General features: G+C 41.9%; 1 protein-coding gene across 1 annotated transcript in view; it reads right to left on the bottom strand.

Moving 5' to 3' along the window:
• COLEC12 (collectin subfamily member 12) overlaps positions 1–21106 on the bottom strand; it is a 106660-nt gene extending 85554 nt beyond the window's left edge. Inside the window, exon 1 of the mRNA XM_060775144.2 lies at positions 20505–21106. Within this exon, the coding sequence (XP_060631127.2) occupies positions 20505–20511 (7 nt within the window). The 5' untranslated portion in view covers positions 20512–21106. The remainder of the gene's footprint in view (positions 1–20504) is intronic.
• Positions 21107–21475: the final 369 nt, after the last annotated feature.

Here is a 21475-nt window from a genome sequence, read left to right on the forward strand (position 1 = left end):
GGATATAGGGCAGTGTAGAAAGTGATGCTGTGTGTCCGAGCATCACTTCAAATGATTTAAAACACTTGAAGGACACTTAGCCTGGCCTTTGTGATAAAGTCAAAAATCCTCCTTTCAAAGTCTCAACACACCAACCTCAATCTCCAGTATGATTTCTTTCATTTCTGCTTTATTTACTGATTTGATATCAGTAAATACTACTCTCAACAAGGCTCACAACATACGGTAAGTCACAACATGAGTTAAAATATAATTAAATCAATTATTAATACAAAAAGAAAAAATAATCATATCAAACTATTAGTTTAAAACAGTTTAAAAAGTGGTTAAAGAGATATAAAGACAACACACTTCAGCTCAAAGACTTTCTGCATTAGAAATTAACTCTCAAGGTAAAGGTAAAGGTTTCCCCTTGATATTAAGTCTAATCATGTCTGACTCTGGGCGGTGGTGGTCCATTTCTAAGCAGAACAGCCGGCTTTGTCTGTAAACACCTCCAAGGTCATGTGGCCAGCATAACTGCATTCAGCACTTTTACCTTCCCGCCAAGGCAGTACCTATTGATCTACTCATATTTGCATGTTTTCAAACTGCTAGGTTGGCAGAAGTTGGGCCTAACAGTGGGAGCTCACCCTGCTCTCTGGATTCGAACCACCAACCTTTCGGTCAGCAAGTTCTGCAGCTCAGTGGTTTAACCTGCTGTGCCACCAGGGAGCCTCAAAGGTGTGAGTAAACCAGGAGGTCTTCACTCCCCAGTGGAAAAAGAACAGGGAAAGCCAGTTTTTCTCTGCTTGGCAATACAATTTTATGATTCATAGTAACTGTCTAACCCAGAAAATTAAGTCCCATTCACTTCTATGGGGTTTGCTTCAGGTAAGTAATTCAGTATTATAGTTTTAATTTTTCAAAATCATGATATACACATACAGTGTTTTAATATGGGAATAACAAAATGTCTGTATTTGATCTGTTGTTTATATTTACATTCTGAATTACCCTCCTTTTCTTTTGTAGCTATATTAAATCTTAGAAACTCATTCTCCATCAATGGCTTCCAATATTATTTTCTAAATCCAAAAACCTTCTAGGAATCCCAAGATGCTCTGCTTTAGTCATTGTGGCTGTTTATAATGCAGTTTGGAATTGGATTATATGGTTAGCGTATACCCACATAATATATAATGGTAGCTCCAGCAAAAGAGACACAATGACTTGGTTTTTCTTTTGCTGAAATTAACTTCCTAACTCCAAATAACAATGAATAACAACAATAATATATTTAAGATTTAAGTTCAGCTAGTCTTGTACTGTCTCCAACTGTATCCAATGAGATGTTGGAATGACACAACCTCAATAGGATGTTAACAGCCATATAGTTATGGTTATACTTTGATTAAATTTCATCAAAGTACAAAAATCTGAGAGAGGATGCAAGAGAGATTCCTTACTTTGATGCCTCCAGCAAGACTTCCTATCTGCCATTATTGACAAATAAGTAACAAAAAAGATAAGACTGTAAGTTTTTGGGGAAGACAATCAGACACTTTGTGTTCCCAAAACTGTGCAGCTTTCAAATTCAGAAGATGAGCTTTCAAAACAATGTTATGTCTGATTTCCATAGTCAAATCTATCTTCCATAGTTTAATCTTTTACATTTTCTGTTTTATAATTAACCATCTTTTTTGGCAACTAATTCCATCAATTTGTTATATGTTACTGAACGACTACTACTGTCAGCTGCCGCCACAGACATATGTCCTCATTTTGCTTATGACATCAGACACATTTTCCTTTATATACTACTGTATACGAGTTGCTGTGGCCCAGTCTGTTGATCTGGAAAATAAAGTAACGAGAAAGTGTTGGTTTCTAATCTATGTAATGTCTTTATGCTTGTGGGTAAACAGTATTTCTTGCTGTTTCTTTGTCAGTGTTGATGTGGAGAGTGTCTGGTTTGCCCACCCTGGAACATGTAACATATCATTGTCCTTCTTTAAGGGTCCCTTTCAAATCTATGATACTATATCTGTGCGTGCATGTGAATAATATCTATCTATCTATCTATCTATCTATCTATCTATGGCTGGATGGCTCTTTGTCAGGAGGACTTTGATTACGTTTTCTTGCCCTGATGAAGGGAGTTGGATTGGATGGCCTTAAGTATTTTCTGTTGCTCATGGGGGTTCTGTGTAGGAAGTTTGCCCGATTCTGTCGTTCGTGGGGTTCATAATGCTCTTTGATTGTAGGTGAACTGTGAATCCCAGTGACTACAACTCTCAAACGTCAAGGTCTATTTTCCCCAAACTCCATCTGTGTTCATATTTGGGCATATTGAGTGCTTGTGCCAAGTTTGGTCCAGATCCATCATTGTTTGAGTCCACAGTGCTCTCTGGATGTTGGTGAACTACAACTCTCAAACTCAAGGTCAATGTCCACCAAATCCTTCCAGAATTTTCTGTTGGTCGTGGGAGTTCTGTGTGCCAAGTTTGGTTCAATTCCATCATTGGTGGAGTTCAGAATGCTCTTTGATTGTAGGTGAACTATAAATCCCAGCAATTCCAACTCCCAAATGACAAATTCATAATTTTTGAGTGATGGTCACTCCTTGTGTTGTAAGACATTTTGTTGGCAAATTTGGTGTGATTTCGTTCATTGGTTCTTTTGTTTTTAAGGTACTTATTATGCACATAGCATTTTTATATATATAGATATATTGGATTCTATGTGTACTAAAATTCAGGACTGGACACTTAGGACTTCACCACACAATTTTCTACAAGCATCCTAGGATGTTTGCAGCACAGTGGATTGATGGATTCCCACACTTCTGGCAGAGCTTCGTCAGTGAACTGGGGAGCAACCATCTTACAATGCTGTGCCCAGAACATGGGAGGCTTCCTGTGTTATATTAGGAACCACGGGACCAGCATGGGGGAAGCTGCATGGTAACGCTTTCCTATGTGTTATAGGTAAGCGTCACTGCCTGTTTGCCACGGAGGCTGGCAAATCGCCCCGCAGGACCTCATCAATGTTATTGGTTAATGCATGGTTTTAATTCCTTAGAATAGAATAAATCATAAATAAAATATCGGTTTATTGTCCATAATCAACATATATCGACTAAATATTCCATATGCTGAGTACACCAGTGTATCGTAAAAATGTTGGACTAAAAATAGAAATAACTGAATAGAAATCCCCAGAAATCTGTGACCAGTTTTCTCACATCTTCCTTCCTTCTCTCTCCCCCAAAACATATCACAAGTTTGCTGTGAGGATAAATTGGGAATTGAGGAAAATATATACACATGTAATAAATAAATATATACACGGAATTTAGAGACCTGTTTAAAGTTCCCATGTTCCCCATGTTCTCTGTTTGTTTTGCGTTTACTGTGCTTCCTTGGGGTCAGATCTTAAGTTAATTATATCCTGAAAACATTGAAAGGGCAAGGCCTTTTAATCTTTTGCAGTCTAAGAATCTTACAGTACCTTAAAGACTAACAAGTTTTATTTGGCAACAGCTTTCAGGGACTCCAGCCCACTTCATCAGGTGCGAACCATGAAAACTGATGCCAAATAAAATTTAGTAGTCTTCAAGGTGCCACATCTTTTTGTTATTGTTCTGAAAGATGTTAAGATTTCTGATTTTCTTAATATTTAATGGTAGGTCTAAGCATATGGGGAGCATGTAAAAGAACCAAGGTTTACTAGAAGAGACTGTAAAATAAGTTTATATAACTGGCTGTATTATAGTGGTATTGTGGAATAGCACATATTTAATTTTTGTTAGCGTTCACCAGTAATGCTATGCTCAGAATGGATAGTGGTAGCCATAAATCACAGGATAATTATCCATATGCTTATTGTGCTTCTTCAGGCAACATGTATTGAGTTGGCCTTGTCCCTTGATAAGATTACAGTCACTGCCGTCTGGATTTCATGACAGGTACTCAGAAAAGAATCAAAATGTACCTATATAAATATTAAAGTTTCTTATTTGGAGGATGAAGTGGCGAAGTTAGCTAATTAAATATTGGCTTGCTATTTAACATAACTCAATGCTCATAAGGAATATCCTTAGGAGGAAATACTTCCATAGAGTAACATGTCATATTTTCTACTTTGGCATTATTGTCTTAAATATTGTATGAGCAAAACTATTCACACCGTATAGTTCTCTGTATTCACTCAGAACTCTGGGTTCCTTGAATCCTACTATGATTTCAATGGGATTGTTACAACCTTGCTATTAAATTTTATTAATGCCATTTTTACACATGTAAAATAGAGCTGTAATTCATTTGGCACTAAATATAAATTATAATCCAGATATGTATTTCAGAAAAAAAAATTATTCGGAATATTAAGACCAGGTGTGGCTATTTATAACATGGCTACAACCACCATCTATGTTCAGGGAAGGGGGATTTACAACATACATTTGCAAGAATTAATCTTTTGAACTAGACATCAAGGAGACTACGTATTCTCTGGAATTGTTTCCTCTTACATCCCAAACCTACAAGTATCAGCAGTCAGACTTGCAAATAAAGCTCATGTTGAGTTGCTGTGAGTTTTCCAGGCTGTATGGCCATGTTCCAGAAACATTCTCCCCTGACATTTTACCCACATCTATGGCAGGCATTCTCAGAGGTTGTGAGTTCTGTTGGAAACTAGGCAATTGGGGTTTATATATCTGTAGAATGTCCAGGGTGGGAGAAAGAACTCTTGTCTGCTTGAGGCGAGAAAGTTGTAATTGGTCACCTTGATTAACACTGAATAGCCTTACAGCTTCAAAACCTGGCTGCTTCCTGCCTGGGGAATCCTTTGTTGGGAGGTGTTAGCTGGCCCTGATTGTTTCCTATCTGGGATGCCAATGTTTTTTTTATTCACTGTCGTGATTTTAGAGATTTTTAAAACACTGATTCATGTAAATTGGGTAGAGCCCATATTTACCTTCTAATGACCAACTAAAAACAGGCATTCTAAAAGCAACCTATTTAGTGAGTAAAATCACTTGCTATGTTTTATCTTCTGAGTGAATGTCGCTCCTATGTGTCTCTCCTATCATCTCATTTTATCTTCAGCATGACCCTCTTATAGTTTAAAAAAAATACTGTAAAGTAAACCATACTTTAAGTTCAAATTCACTTATACTGAGAATTTGAATTGGCTAGGCCTTATTTCTGCTAATATTTGAACATCAAAAAAACTAGGATTTATAGCATACTAGCTTGGGGACCCGGCACTGCCCGGGTTATTAGAGAAAGTGGGTAATGGTGGTTCTTTATGCCAAGTTTGGTCTTTATTGGTCATTGGATAATGGCTGCATTGTTTTCAGGAAGGGAGTGAAGGAACTTGAAGTCCCATCATCCATGGTCCACCCTCCTCCAAACAGCAGCAGGATATAGAGTGGGTCATGGGGGCTCTGTGTGCCAAATTTGGTCTTTATCAGTCATTGGATGAGGGTTGCACTGGTTTCAGTGAGTGAGTGAAGGTACTGCAAGTCCCATCATCCATCTCCAAATTTTTCCAAATGACACCAGGACATAAAGTGGGTCATGAGAGGTCTATGTGCCAAGTTTGGTCTTGATCAGTCATTGGATGAGGTTCGCAGAGGTCTCAGAATGTGAGTGAAGGTACTGAAAGTCCCATCATCCATGGTCAACCCTCCTCCAAAACTGCAGCAATATGTAGAGTAGGTCATGGGGGCTCTGTGTGCCAAGTTTGGTTTTGATTGGTCATTAGATGAGGGTTGCAGCAGTTTTGGGGAGTGGAGGTACTTGAAGTCCCATCATCCATGGTCCATCCTCCTCGAAAGTGCACCAGGATGTAGAGTGGGTTATGGGGGCTTTGTGTGCCAATTTGGCCTTGATTGGTCATTGGATGAGGGTCGCAGTGGTTTCAGTAAGTGAGTAAAGATACTTCAAATCCCATCATCCATGGTCCATCCCCCTTAGAACTGCATCAGGATGTAGAGTGGGCCATGAGTACTCTGTGTGCCAAGTTTGGGCCTGGTCTGTGATTTGTAAGGGCTTCAATGTTCTGTGGGAAGTGAATCTGGTGAAGGTACTGCAAATCCCATCATTAGTGGCCCATCCTGCCCTGAACTGCACTGGAAGTCCCATCATCCATCGTCCGTCCTTCTCCAAACAGCATCGGGATGTAGAGTGGGTCAAGGTGGCTCTGTGTGCCAAGTTTGGTCTTGATCAGACATTAGTAAGGGTTGCAGCAGTCTTGGGAAGGGAGTGGACGTACTTGAAGTCCCATCATCCATGGTCTGTCCTCCTCGAAAGTGCACCAGGATGTAGAGTGGGTCATGGGGACTCTGTGTGCCAAGTTTGGTCTTGATCAGTCATTGGCGAGGGTCTCAGTGGTCTCAGGAAGTGAGTGAAGTGACTGCAAGTCCCATCATCCATAGTCAAATTCTTCCAAACCGCACCAGGATGTAGAGTGGGTCATGCGGGCTCTCTGTGTAAATTGTGGTCCTGATCCATCATTGTTGGCAGTTGTAATGGTCTTAGAAAGGGAGTGCAGGTATTGCAAGTCCCATCATCCATGGTGCATCCTCCTCCAAACCACACCAGGATGTAGAGTGCGTCATGGAGACTCAGTATGCCAAGTTTGGTCTTTATCGGTAATTGGATGAGGGTTGCAGTGGTCTCAAGAATTGAGCAAAGGTACTGCAAGTCCCATAATCCATGGTCCATCCCCGGCCAAACCACACCAGGACGTAAAGTGGGTCATAAGAGGTCTATGTGCCAAGTTTGGTCCTGATCAGTCATTGGATGAGGGTCGCAGTGGTTTCAGTAAGTGAGTGAAGGTACTGCAAGCCCCATCATCCATCTCCAATTTTTCCAAACGACACCAGGACATAAAGTGGGTCATGAGAGGTCTATGTGCCAAGTTTGGTCTTGATCAGTCTTTGGATGAGGTTCGCAGAGGTCTCAGAATGTGAGTGAAGGTGCTGAAAGTCCCATCATCCATGGTCAACCCTCCTCCAAAACTGCAGCAATATGTAGAGTAGGTCATGGGGGCTCTGTGTGCCAAGTTTGGTATTGATTGGTCATTAGATGAGGGTTGCAGTAGTTTTGGGGAGTGGAGGTACTTGAAGTCCCATCATCCATGGTCCGTCCTCCTTGAAAGTGCACCAGGATGTAGAGTAGGTTATGGGGGCTTTGTGTGCCAATTTGGCCTTGATTGGTCATTGGATGAGGGTCACAGTGGTTTCAGTAAGTGAGTAAAGATACTGCAAATCCCATCATCCATGGTTCATCCCCCTTAGAACTGCATCAGGATGTAGGTTGGGCCATGAGTACTCTGTGTGCCAAGTTTGGGCCTGGTCTGTGATTTGTAGGGGCTACAATGTTCTGTGGGAAGTGAATCGGGTGAAGGTACTGCAAATCCCATCATTAGTGGCCCATCCTGCCCTGTACTGCACTGGAAGTCCCATCATCCATCGTCTGTCCTTCTCCAAACAGCATCGGGATGTAGAGTGGGTCAAGGTGGCTCTGTGTGCCAAGTTTGGTCTTGATCAGACATTAGTAAGGGTTGCAGCAGTCTTGGGAAGGGAGTGGACGTACTTGAAGTCCCATCATCCATGGTCTGTCCTCCTCGAAAGTGCACCAGGATGTAGAGTGGGTCATGGGGACTCTGTGTGCCAAGTTTGGTCTTGATCAGTCATTGGCGAGGGTCTCAGGAAGTGAGTGAAGTGACTGCAAGTCCCATCATCCATTGTCAAATTCTTCCAATCCGCACCAGGATGTAGAGTGGGTCATGTGGGCTCTCTGTGTAAATTGTGGTCCTGATCCATCATTGTTGGCAGTTGTAATGGTCTTAGAAAGGGAGTGCAGGTATTGCAAGTCCCATCATCCATGGTGCATCCTCCTCCAAACCGCACCAGGATGTAGAGGGCGTCATGGAGACTCAGTGTGCCAAGTTTGGTCTTTATCGGTAATTGGATGAGGGTTGCAGTGGTCTCAAGAACTGAGCAAAGGTACTGTAAGTCCCATAATCCATGGTCCATCCCCGGCCAAACCACACCAGGACGTAAAGTGGGTCATAAGAGGTCTATGTGCCAAGTTTGGTCCTGATCAGTCATTGGATGAGGTTAACAGCAGTCTCAGAATGTGAGTGATGGTACTGCAAGTCCCATCATCCATGGTTCATCCTCCTCCAAACTGCAGTAGGATGTCGAGTGTGTCTTGCAGGCTCTGTGTGCCAAGTGCGGCCTGTATTGGTAATTGTCTGACTCAGCCCCCTCTGGCCTTTTCCTTTCCTCTCTTTGTCATCTCGGAATCTTGGAATTGAGGCTGGCCAATCAGAGACCATATGCAAATTTCCTTCTCATGTCCCCGTTTCTGTCATGAACTCTTTTCTCCACCAGGGGCTCCTCTTGAAGCTGGCCAATCAGAGACCATATGCAAATAGCACCACCGCCCAGCCAATCGGAATCTTGGAACTGGCCAATCAAAACGCTGGCACATACTCCTCCCGTCGCACCGCCACACTTTTGTCCGCCGCACACAAACTTTCACCTTTATTATATACATAGACATAGATTGAAACTCATACTTCTTTGCTAAGGAGGTAGTTTGGTATCAACTATTTTAAAAAAATCAAAGATACAATTTGAACTGATATGTGTAGCATCACATTTGGTTTTTATCAATAGTATAAAGTAGAATTCATTTATTTTTCCAAATCCATTTTAGTTACAATTGGTTGTGTGTGGTTCACTGTGATTCAAAAATGGCAAAATCAAAACATCAATATAAATTTTGGGTGTTGTGCATTTTGATAGCAGGTTTATTTGTATCACACAATTTTAAAAGATTTTATGTATGACTCATACTATCATTCTCATGATATCTTTTTGACTGCTGATTTGTTATTTTTCCATGGAACTGGCTACAATGTATTCATCAATTAAAAATCAGCAAACAATTGTGAAATTACCTACACAAGTCATTCAAGGGGATTAGTGCCAAAGAGGATTACATCCAGATTTCAAAGATACAATTCCAGAGGCGACTGCACAATGTGAGGCCTGTCAGTTCAGAGCACTTCATCCTAAGCTGCTATGAACCTGGGATGTACCCTAAGCTTCTTCACAGACTATCCATCACTTCTGGAGATCAAAGAACAAAAGGCCAAGATATGGAAAGTCAGGCAGGTCACAATTCACAGAGGGTGGATATGCAGACTTCGCAAGATGGTACCAAGACAAAATCAAATCAGTGGTGACACAAAACAAATTGCAACCTGAGAGGCAAATATTTTGCAAGTACAGTGGAACCATTCATCCAGGATTTAGAGCCTGTCGATCACATGATTTGCTAACTAGTAAACCAGAGTAATTTGAATTAGGCTTCCTAGCAAGTGATTTGGGTTGGCTCTGACATAACAAGGGACTGATCAGGACCACAGCAATGCATGAGTTCCTTTCTTACAAAGCTGCACCTAGTATAAAAGTGCACAGCCTGAGTAGTGTATTTCAGCAAGACTAGAAAAGGGACTCTTATGAAAACTGCAACATAGAATAGCTTTAGTAAAGCCTTTTCCCACTTGGTGCCATCCATAAATGTTGGATTGTATTCGCCGCTAGCATGACGAAAGTCCTGCTGGCTGGAGAGTTTATGAGTTGTAATCCCATAAATCTGGAGGGCGCATGGTCAGGGAAGCCTGCTTCAGTACAAAGCCAAGAGGAATGTAAAGAATTAAAAGGACAGGAGGAAATGGGCTGGTATTAGGATGTGGAATCCCAACTGGGCATTGTTTTTGTGATATGTTAAAAATTATAGCAATTGTGAAAGTAAACTAAAGTCAGCTCAATGAAGAAAGGATAAGTCTTTTAAAACAGATATTCTCCAATATGACCAAATGCAGGTAGTGGTAACAGGTAAATAGAGAAATGTTGGTGTTTGCACTGAATAAAGTGGGGGGAAATTGCTGATATAAAGAGAAGGAGCACAGTGATATGCTTTGTGTTAAGATAGAAGGCAGTAGGAAAAGAGAAAGACCACATTCTTGTCAGGATTTGGAGGGGAGACATGTGTGACAGCATGTCCAGGTAGTAGCTAATTGCTAGATCAGGATGACAAGGCAAGTTTGAGTGGCTGATGCAACCATGAGGTTAAGGCAAAGCTACATGGATGATGCTATACCATATGCGAGTGGCTGGGTCTTGTATAAATGTAGAAAAGCCAACATGTGTGTTGGTTGGTATGTTGGTGTCATTGCTGATTGTTGATGGACATTGGAGAGAGAGATCTACATTGGCGAAGTTTACTGAGAGTAAGACAACATGATTTTTGTACAGAGCTGTTTGAATTTTTGCTAGTGAACTTCAAGATAAAAGCCTTCCTGATTTGAAACAAAAACTCTGCTGTTTGCCTGTGTGTGCTTTTCAATCAGGTACCTCCAGACTAAGAAACTTAGAGCTAGCTTCCCTTGCTCATAGAAAGAGTACAATATCTGAACAATTCCAGGTCTGTAGACCCAGTCAAGATAGCCACAGACCTCATTTTGTAATATCTGTGCAGGTTCTAGATAACAGGGTGATTTATGACCTGTGGGGTTACCATAGCTTAAAGTCAGCTTGATAGCAGTTAACAACAACACATTAACTTTCATTAGCACCAGTTATTCTAATTTATTTACAACATCTCATTTGAGGTTACAAGGCCCTCCAAAGTAGCTGACATAAAATCCCATATAATATTTCATCGGGGGGAAAATACTAAAATTAGTGAATATTCATTGCTGATAGAATCAGCAACAGTAACAAATATCTATCCAGCACAGTAGTAAAATGCAATCCAAAACTGAGCTGTAACTGGAAAACCTGAATGGTTCATAAAAACACAATCATTAAAGTGCTAAAGAAAGCACAAGAGTTTTCAGGGTTTTCCTCAAAGCTTGTAATAATGTGGTCTGATGGATCCCAGGTGGCAATGCATTCCAGAGATATGGGTCCAGTGAAGAAGGAGGGGTCTCTTTCCCTTGCATTTGAGAACCTTACTCCCCTCGGGGTGGGCAGATGGGAAAGGCCTCCATCAAAGTTGGCCTGGAAGAATACTGGCAGAATATTGTTTTCACCTATAGCTTAGATCTTCTGAACCGTCCCTGCTTTTAATCTGAAACCCCTACTCCCATACCAAATTCAGGAAATAACATCTGGCTGGGACCTTAGACCAATTTCCCCCATATTATGAAACATTTATTATTACATTTCATGGATTCTTTGTATGCTTCATTAACTGCTTACATCCCAACCAAGTTCATGTGGATATATTTACCAGAAAGTGATGCTGGTAAATGTTAGAGCCTTCAGTGCTAAGAAGGTAGTCCTGATGGACGTTTTACAGTTAGCTATATACTCGCATGCTTAGTAAAGCTTCTGTAACATTGCACTGCCAGACTGAAAAGCTCACTACAAATTGGGTAGCAGGTTAACATACTACAGTAATGTGAATATTTTTTTTGAAAAGAAGAGAGGGCACAATCAATGAATAGTCAAGGACAAAGTTGTTTTTTGTTCTGGACATGTACATTAAGGATAAATCAGGAGGGAAACTAAATGAAGTAAATTAATAAGGGGAAATTATACTAAAGTAGCACAAGAGACCTGACTTGGCCACAATGGTCCATGCCTTAGTTACATGTAGAATGGATTACTGCAATGCACTCAACATGGGGCTGCCTTTGAAGACGGCTCAGAAATTGCAATTAGTACAAAGATCAGCAGACTAACTGGGGCCAACTATGCGGAGCACACCCCACCCTTATTAAAGCAGCTCCACTGGCTGGCAATAAGTTTCTGGTCCCAATTCAAAGTGCAGGTTATTACCTACAAAGCCCTACATGATTTGAGTCCAGACCTATCTTCATGACCTCATCTTCCCAATGAACCGGTGTGGGCACTAAGATCTGCTGGGGAGGCCTCCTCTTGGTCCCACCTTCAGTTGGTGGGGGACGAGGGAGAGGGCCTTCTTGGTGGTGCCCCCTGGCTTTGGAACGCTCTCCCCAGCGAAATCAGGCAAGCCCCCACACTTCAATGATTTTGGAGGGAATTGAAAATATGGCTTTTCAAGCAGGCCTTTGACAATGGTTAAGGCACTAACTAAACCCGATGACCAAAACAGATTGCGGAAGAAGGCTGCAACAGATTGAGAAGCCACCGTTGTTGTGTCAACCATGCCACTGGTTGGGACCCTCACTCTGTGAAGACTATGTGTTGATCGACCATGCACCGAGCTCCACACATTAAAAAAGCTCATACACAGGCATCTTCCAAGAACTTGGAAGGCCATCATACACAGACAACGAGGGATCACCCAAGTAAGTAAGTATTTTCTGTAAGTGTTGTTTTATGTCCATTGTTATTGTTAAGGTTATTGATATTTATAAATATTGAGGTATTTTATGTGTTTTGTATGGCACTTCATGTGCTGTTCTGTAAGCCACCCGAGTCCCTTTTGGGAGATGGTGGTGGGGTATAAATAAAGTAGTAGTAGTAGTAGTAGTTATTATTATTATTATTATTATTATTATCCCTTTTTTTGGTTCTGAAGGAAAGGTTAATTACGTACAGAGAGATGTTGGTGCTGCAGGGGAGGTTCCCATTTGCTTCCATGATAGAATTTCACAATGATAAAAAGACATGAATTGCAGAGCTGTCTCTTTATTGAAACAGATGAACATATAAACTGAAGATTGTAATAATCCATCCCATCCCACACTCCCTTTGGGAGATATTAATATGAGTCCCAATTATTTAAGCACATTTCATCACGATTTAATCACCATTCTTTTCTCATTTTCTTCTAGGAACCAACACACAGCTCTCTCTCTCTTGCCCACATTCTTTTTTATGTTCAAATGAGCATACTTAAAATTTCTTCCTCATTACTTCACTGTTTAATAGCTACTATTTAAATCGACAATACTTTTGAAGAAGTATGATACCACCTTGCATTCTGTATCATTTATGTGCAGTGGCATAGCCAGAGAATTGGGGGGTGGAGCGCGGGGGGGGGGGGGGGTTGAACAAAAATTAGTGAATCATGAAGAGTAGTTACATAACACAAAATAATTCAAATAGTATGGTTCAATTTAATGTTTGCTTCTCATAGACTTAGCATGGGGATTTGGTTAACCAGTTAAAATTCATGAGTAAACCAAAGTTTTTTAAACCTGAATTTTTGGGGGGGGGGGGTTGAACCCCTAAACTCCCCTCACCCCCATAAAGCCCTGTTTATGTTATCATCCTTAGTTTTCAGTTGATAACTATTTGCAAATTGGTTACATTTGGCGATTCCCTCCCCCCAAGCCCAGTGATCCTTGGCCTTCATCCAAGACAGAATCTAAAGACATTTTTTGATGGAGAGTGAAAATAGTATGCTTTTCACTCATGAAACTTCTAAATTTATTAAAAATCAGACATGAAAATAACTGGGGGAAAGTTTGGAATATGGCAAAGAAGGTTGCGCTGGAGAGATGCTGTTGAATCCATATGTGTAATACTTTTCACATTGACCAAAAGCAGACTCGGGGCCCTTCCAGACAGGCCCTATATCCCAGGATATGATCCCAGGTTTTCTGTTTAATCCAGAATATCTGGCAGTGCAGACTCATATAATCCTGTTTAAAGCAGAAAACCTGGGATTGAATCCTGGGATATACAGCCTGTCTGGAAGGGCCCTAAATCAGGTTTCTCAACCTAGAAGTTGGGACCCCTGGGGGGGGGGGTCACGAGGGGATGTCAGTATTTTCTGTTGGTCCTGGGAATTCTGTGTGGGAAATGTGGCCCATTTCTATCATTGGTGAGGTTCAGAATGCTCTTTGATTATAGGTGAACTATAAATCCCAGCAACTACAGCTTCCAAACGTCAAGTTCTATTTCCCCAAATTCCACCAGCATTCATATTTGGCCATATTGAGTATTCGTGCCAAGTTTGGTTCAGATCCATCATGTTTTGAGTCCACAATGCTCTCTGGATATGGGTAAACTACATCTTCAAAACTCAAGATCAATGCCCATCAAAACCTTACAAAAAAGGAGCTTCCACTACACTCCGGGGCAGAGAGTTCCACTGCTGAACAGCTCTCCCAGTCAGGAAGTTCTTCCTCATGTTCAGGTGGAATCTCCCTTCCTGTAGTTTGAAGCTATTGTTCCACGTCCTAGTCTCCCAAAAGACAAAATCAATCACTCTCTTAACCCCAGCAGTATTCATATTTGGGCATATTGGGTATTTATCTCAGATTTGGTCCAGTGAATGGAAATACATCCTGCATATCAGGTATTTCCATTACGATTCATAACAGAAGGAAAATTAGTTATGAAGTAGCAACACAAATAATTTTATGGTTGGGGGTCACCACAACATGAGGAACTGTATTAAGGGGTCGCAGCATTAGGAAGGTTGCAAACCATTGCCCTAGATCAGTGGTTCTCAACCTTCCTAGTGCCACGGCCCCTTAATACGCTTCCTCATGTTATGGTGACCTCCAACCATAAAATTCGTTTCATTGCTACTTCATAACTGTCATTTTGTCTGTTGATTTTGTCCTGTAGTTGCTGGGATTTATAGTTCACCTACAATCAAAGAGCATTCTGAACTCCACCAACGATGGAATTGAATCATACTTGGCACACAGAACTCCCATGACCAAGAGAAAATACTGGAAGGGCTTGGTGTGCATTGACCTTGAGTTTTGGGAGTTGTATTCACTTACATCCAGAGAGCACTGTGGGCTCAAACAATGATGGATCTGGACCAAACTTGGCACATATACTCAATATTTCCAAATGTGAACACTGGTGGAGTTTGGGAGAAATAGAGCTTGATATTTGGGAGTTGTAGTTGCTGGGATTTATAGTTCACCTACAATCAAAGAGGATTTTGAACCCCACCAATGATAGAATTGGGCTAGACTTCCCACACAGAACCCCCATGATCAACAGAAAATACTGTGGTCTTTTCTGATGGTCTTTGGCGACCCCTGTGACACTCCTTCCCGACCCCTCCAGGGGTCCCGACCCCCAGGTTGAGAATCACTGCCCTAGATCTTTTTGGAAACTTGGATATAGTTTTGTGGTTATTCTCTTTTTCCATTCTAAGGTGACAGATCCCTCCAAAAACATAAAAGCAACATATTTTTCACTAGTTAGACTTATTTTGTAGCAAGTCACTGAACTGTCCACTGATTTTGGAATGTATTCTGGCTCCATGGCAGGGCCGCTCTACCATTAGGCAGAATGCCACAACTCTTTGCTGGGGAATAATGACAGCAGCTTCTCAACTCTTCTGAGGCACTATCTATAATGACAAATAATGCAGTTTCAAATTGCAGTTATGAGTCTAGATTAACCCTATGATGTTCAATACAGTTATGAGTCTAGATTAACCCTATGATGCAGTTTGAAACTGCATTATATAGTCAGCGTAGACTCACATAATGCAGTTCAATAGAGTTAAACTGTGTTATATGAGCCTACATTGACCATATAATGCAGTTTCAAACTGCATTATATAGCAGTGTAGATGGCACCCAGACTCTCAATCACTGCCATCTATTGGAGGGACAAAACTACATAGTCACAGGGCCTGTTCAGGTTCCCTTGATCTACCCTATTGCCTCAAATGAGGTAGAAATAGCTCATTAACCATTCATTTAGCATCCAGATATAAACTAGAGAGGAAGTTCTATTTTGTCCCTGTAAAATGTCTTGATCTGGCCCTGCAGTAAGGTTATCCCAGCGATTTGACACACAACATTAAAATTAAAGCAACGGAAAACACGGAGCATTAAAACTCAAGCAATGGAACACACTGTATAATTTTGTAAATCTCTAATGATGTAATTATTTTGATAGACCTCAGTTCTCAGGGGAAAGTAGACGGAGGAACAGAGACAGCTGTTGGCTGCATGATGCAGGTCAACTCTATTGCTATTCATGAAAGGAGCATGTGATGTTGCTCAACTTAAGTGCTCCAAGGTTTTTATCTGGAGGAGAGTATAACATAAAGCATAGAAGGCCAAATTTGTGTTTTGAAAATGCAACTGTAAAACACAAAATCTGAAACTAATTTGCCACTCTTTATCATCTAACCTGTTCAATTGGGATTTTCACTTAAGGATGTTACTTCATGAACTCTCCAACTCAAAGATTTCATTTTATATGTGTTTCTGAACACCAGTCCAAGATTAAATATCTTACAGGAAAAGACAATAACTGACCCATTCAGAGACTGAGAACAGACAGATAATTTACTGAATCACCACCTCTAGCCTCTATCTTTGGCAGATTTTTACAATGACATTGATTAACTTTATCAGAGAGACTCTGACTTCAAATATGACAAGGACATAAAAGAGCAACACAGAAATCACAGCTGTGGAAAAAGTAAAACAACGATAGTTACACAATGACAACTGCAATTTACATTTCATGTCAATTGGTCAAGCAAGCTGTCACTTGCAGATAGCACCAATCATTGGTGAGGGAAATATCACTATTTTACTATGTGAAAATCCCCATGTAACCTAATGCATGATCCAGTGAAAAAATCCTGAGGATGCCTGCCATAGATGTAGGTGAAACGTCAGGAGAGAATGCTTCTGGGACATGGCCATACAGTCTGGAAAACTCACAGTAACCTAGAAAAAGGATTGTGTGGGTTCTAAATTTCATTAATAGACTAGGGCCTAAATATCCCAACAGCACAAAATCCTGTCTGATCGTAGAAGCTAAGCAGGGTAGGTCCCCGTTAGTACTTGGATTGGAGACTTGTGGCGGAATGAAAATCAAATGTATGTTCATGTTTTACCAGTCCACGCAATGTCTTGCCAGAGAAAGAAAATATATGCCATGCAGATGAGCAGTAAAGAACAAGAAGTTTACTCTTTGTAATGCAGAGCAACATATATACAGTCATGAGAACAGTTGCATTTATTCCTTTGAGAGAGATTCAAATGGTATTTGGGTGTCCATGTGAAAGATCCCCTTCCAGCAGTTCACGAAGCAAGAACTGTCTCTCTCTGCAAGGTCCTGCACAGCTAACTGTGTAAAAATGTAACTGTTGCCGAAACTCCCAGGCTCAGCTAGTCTCTTAGGCATAGCCCAACCAATCAGCTTCGTGCTTTGCATTTTCAGTTAGCACACCCACCAACTGATTTTTTTTTTACATTCCCTAACAGGACTGACTATGAAGACCATTGCTGTAGACTATATTTCATTGGAAGGAATTGGTAAAACTACTTCTGACAACTTTTTCCTCTAAGGAAACATTCATGGGGTTGCCATAAAGCACATAAACTTACATACATTTTTAGGATAATGTCTCCTCACCCCAGTTTCTGAATATGAAACCCATACAATGGATTTAATTCCTCAAATAATTTAGGTTTAGGGTGCATCTATACAGTAGAATTAATGAAGTTTGACACCACTTGAACTGCCTTGGCTCAAAACTGTGGAAACATGGGAGTTGTAGTTTTACAATGTATTTAGCCTTCTCTCCCAAATTGTGCTGATGCCTCACCAAATTACACATCCCAGAATGAAGCCATGGCAGTGGTGTCAGACTGCATTAATCCTACAATGTAGATCAGGCATGGGCAAACTTCGGCCCTCCGGGTGTTTTGGACTTCAACTCCCACAATTCCTAACAACCTCAGGCTTTTTCTTTTCCCCCCTAAGCCACTAACTGTTAGGAATTGTGGGAGTTGAAGTCCAAAACATCCGGAGGGCTGAAGTTTGCCCATGCCTGGTGTAGATACAAACTTACATACTTTGCAAACATGCTTTGTTTTGTTATTGACAGCTGGAACCTTGCTACACAAATCCAGAGCATTGGACACATGAGTCATGTGACCGTGCAGATAAACTCATGGTAATTCCTAACAATTCCTGTTTCAGCCCTCCTTACCAGAAAACATTCAGAAATTATTTTCAGATGTTTGTGGGCTCAATCTAACCCAAAACTTTCCCCTATAGGCTGCCTCTCTGGCAAGTTATATTCATGACCGCATAGTGTTCTTACTGCTTTCTGGAAATAACTATCACAATATTTACCGCCCTTTTGGCACACAGGAACTAACAGCACCTTGCCAGCAATAGACTAGTACCATCATAAATATTCTCTGGTACCTACTTAGATTTCTGTAACTGCAGAAGTAGCTCCTCTGGCAAACTCACAGCTCCTTCCTAAACATCCTTTGATGCCTTATTCCCTGGGCTTCAGGGCTCTGAACTTACTCCAACCCTTAACTATTCATTAATAAGAAACCTATTGCAAAATAGTAAAACTCTCTTTTACTGTGCTATAGCCCCAGTCAGTCAGAGATCAACATGTTGTCAAAGGCTTTCATGGCCAAATCACTGGGTTGCTGTGAGTTTTCCAGGCTGCATGACCATGTTCCAGAAGCATTCTCTCCTGACATTTCGCCCACATCTATGGCAGGCATCCTCGGAGGTTGTGAGGTCTGTTGGAAACTATGCAAGTGAGGTCTATATATCTGTAGAATGTCCAGGGTGGGGGAAAGAACTCTTGTCTGAGGCAAGTGTGAACATTGCAATTGGCCACCTTGATTAGCATTGAAGGGCCTTGCAGCTTCAAAGCCTGGCTGATTGCTGCCTGGGGGATCCTTTATTGGGAGGTGTTAGCTACCCCTGATTGATTCTTGTCTGTAATCCCCCTGTTGTTGTTTTTTAGCGTTGCTCTTTATTAACTGTCCTAATTTTAGAGTTTTTAAAATACTGGTAGACAGATTTTCATAATATCATAGAGTTGGAAGAGACCTTGTGGGCCATCCAGTTCAACCCCCAGCCAAAAAGCAGGAAAATCGCATTCAAAGCACCCCCGACAGATGACCATGCATCCAGCCTCTGTTTAAAAGCCTCCAAAGAAGGAGCTTACACTACACTCCGGGGCAGAGAGTTCCTCCTCTGAACAGCTCTCACAGTCGGGAAGTTCTTCCTCATGTTCAGGTGGAATCTCCCTTCCTGTAGTTTGAAGCCATTGTTCCGCGTCCTAGTCTCCAGGTCAGCAGAAAACAAGCTTGCTCCCTCCTCCCTATGACATGCCCTCTCATATTAATACATGGCTCTCATCACGTCTTCTCTCAGCCTTCTCTTCTGCAGGCTAAACATGCCCAGCTCTTTAAGCCGCTCCTCATAAGGCTTGTTCTGCAGACCCTTGATCATTTTAGTCACTCTCCTCAGGACACATTCCAGCTTTTCAACATCTCCCTTCAATTGTGGTGCCCAGAATTGAACACTGTGATACCAGGTGTGGTCTGACCAAGACAGAAATGAAAGCATGTTCATTTTCATGCTTTCTTCCTTTCTGTTCAAATTGTCCACATGCTTGTGGAGTTCAATGGCTTCTTGATGTAGTCTGCCATGGTAGTTGCTAGAGAGTGGCCCAGCATTTCTGTGTTCTCAAATAATATGTTGTGTCCAGGTAGGTTCATCAGGTGCTCTGCTATGGATGAACTAGTCTGCAGTGCCTTTCCTCCCAACAAAGGACCTCCAGCAGCAATCAGCCAGGTGTTGAAGCTGCAAGGCCATTCAATGCTAATCAAGGTGGCCAATTGCAACATTCACACTTGCCTCAAGCAGACGAGAGTTCTTTCTCCCACTTTGGACATTCCAAAGATATATAAACCCCACTTGCCTGGTTTTCAACAGACCTCGCAACCTCTGAAGATGCCTGCTATAAATGTGGGTAAAACTTCAGGAAAGAATGCTTCTGGTACATGGCCATGCAGCCCGGAAAACTCACAGCAACGTAGTTAGAGATCAATGTCCTTCCTTAAATCACTTAAAGGGCACCCCAAGTGGTCCCAAGCTATGAGACCTCCCTGGGCTCTCCAACACATTTCCTGCCAAAAAGTGATTCCAAAGCAAGAGACTTTACATTCCAACTTGTAAGGCATACAATGCAAACACCACCACCACACCCCCCCCCCCAGCCTATACTATAGATCATGAAGGGGGGAAGAAAGAAAAATGCCAAATACATTTCACAAGCCAGTTAAGCCTCTACTGGAACCTAATCATTGCCAGATGTTGAGAAGCAACACGAAGAACATCACGAAATCCTGGCAAAACTCCCCCCCCCCCCCCCAATTGCTCTCTTTGGAAAAAAAGTTGAGGGGAAAAAGGAGGAGGTGATTTTAAAAAAAGTGAGAGGTGGTCAAGAAGTATGTGCTGGGCAAGGCAGAAAACAGGTATATGAGTCCGCTCTCTTGAAAAAAGTTCTGCCTGAGAAGGAAACCTGTAAACAACAGGCAAGAAACTGCAACTCAGGAACAAATGGCAGCAGCTTTCATCCATAAGTTTGAAGCAGAAGGAGTCCAAACGCACACAGCAAAACTGTTGGAGAGCCTCATGTTCTCTACTGACAAGATCCAGCATTTTTGCACAATCGCTCCCAATCTTTCCCCAAATAGTTTCCATGAAACAGACCCGTGTCCCATCTCCGGCTTACCTTTCATGTTGGCACAAGACGAGGCAGCCGCATAGGAAAACTTTCAGGCGCTGGAAAAAGGGGAAAGGAAAGTTTGCTCCTGTGGCACCGGGCTGCTTTATTGGGCTTTCTCGCTGGAGCCTCCTCGGGAAAGAAGGATGGAGGTTTTGGCTGGTTGGTGGTGGCAGCACCTCTTCCTCTCTTAATCTCTGTCAAAGTTTTCCCCGTCCTGAGCAGCTTGAACTCACACGACCAGCTTGGACCCCTCCTCTCTCTTCTCTCTCTCTGTGCTCTGTTTGGAAAGGAAAGAAAGCTGCTGGCTCCACACTTCTTCTCAGCACTTTGCCTCACTCCCCCTCTTCACCCCCAGTTTCTCCCTCCTCTCTCTTTCAAGAGTTGGGTTGTAAAGTGATGCAGGGAAGGGGCTGAAAGCATAAACCCTCCGGGGAAGGTCAGAAGAAGAGAAAGGGAAGCTGCTCTGAAGTATTGCTCCTAAACCACAGAGCCTCTCAACCCCTCCAATTGAGGTGGGACAACACTCCTGCAAAACAAATCCCACTTTCCCTGAGCCTGCCTGCCTTTTCTGCATGGGGTTGACTCCCCTTTCTGGCAGTGGGACCTCTCCTAGGGAGGCCTGCTTGTGGGAGGCAGAAATGGTTGGCACTGAGACCTCCGGGTTTGTTTTCTCTTCCCTGCGGGCCAGAGAGAATAAACTAAGGAGAAGAGGAGTTATGTGCCAGCTCTTTGGTCCAAGAATGGAAAAACGTGTCATTGCCCAAAGTGACCGGGTTCCTATTGGTTAGAAACCAAGGCAGTGAGAGAAAACCTTAATCCCAAAACAAGAATATTCACTACTCAATTATTTGTTTTTCATGTCAGAAGTTACTTGAGAAGCTGTAACTGGTGTGAGAAAACTAGCCATCTGCAAGGACCTTGCCCAGGGGATGCCCAGATGATTTATGTTTTACCATCCTGTGGGAGGCTTCTCTCAT

Source organism: Anolis sagrei, chromosome 4 (assembly GCF_037176765.1).
Source record: "Anolis sagrei isolate rAnoSag1 chromosome 4, rAnoSag1.mat, whole genome shotgun sequence".
In the NCBI taxonomy this organism is placed as follows: Eukaryota; Metazoa; Chordata; class Lepidosauria; order Squamata; family Dactyloidae; genus Anolis; species Anolis sagrei.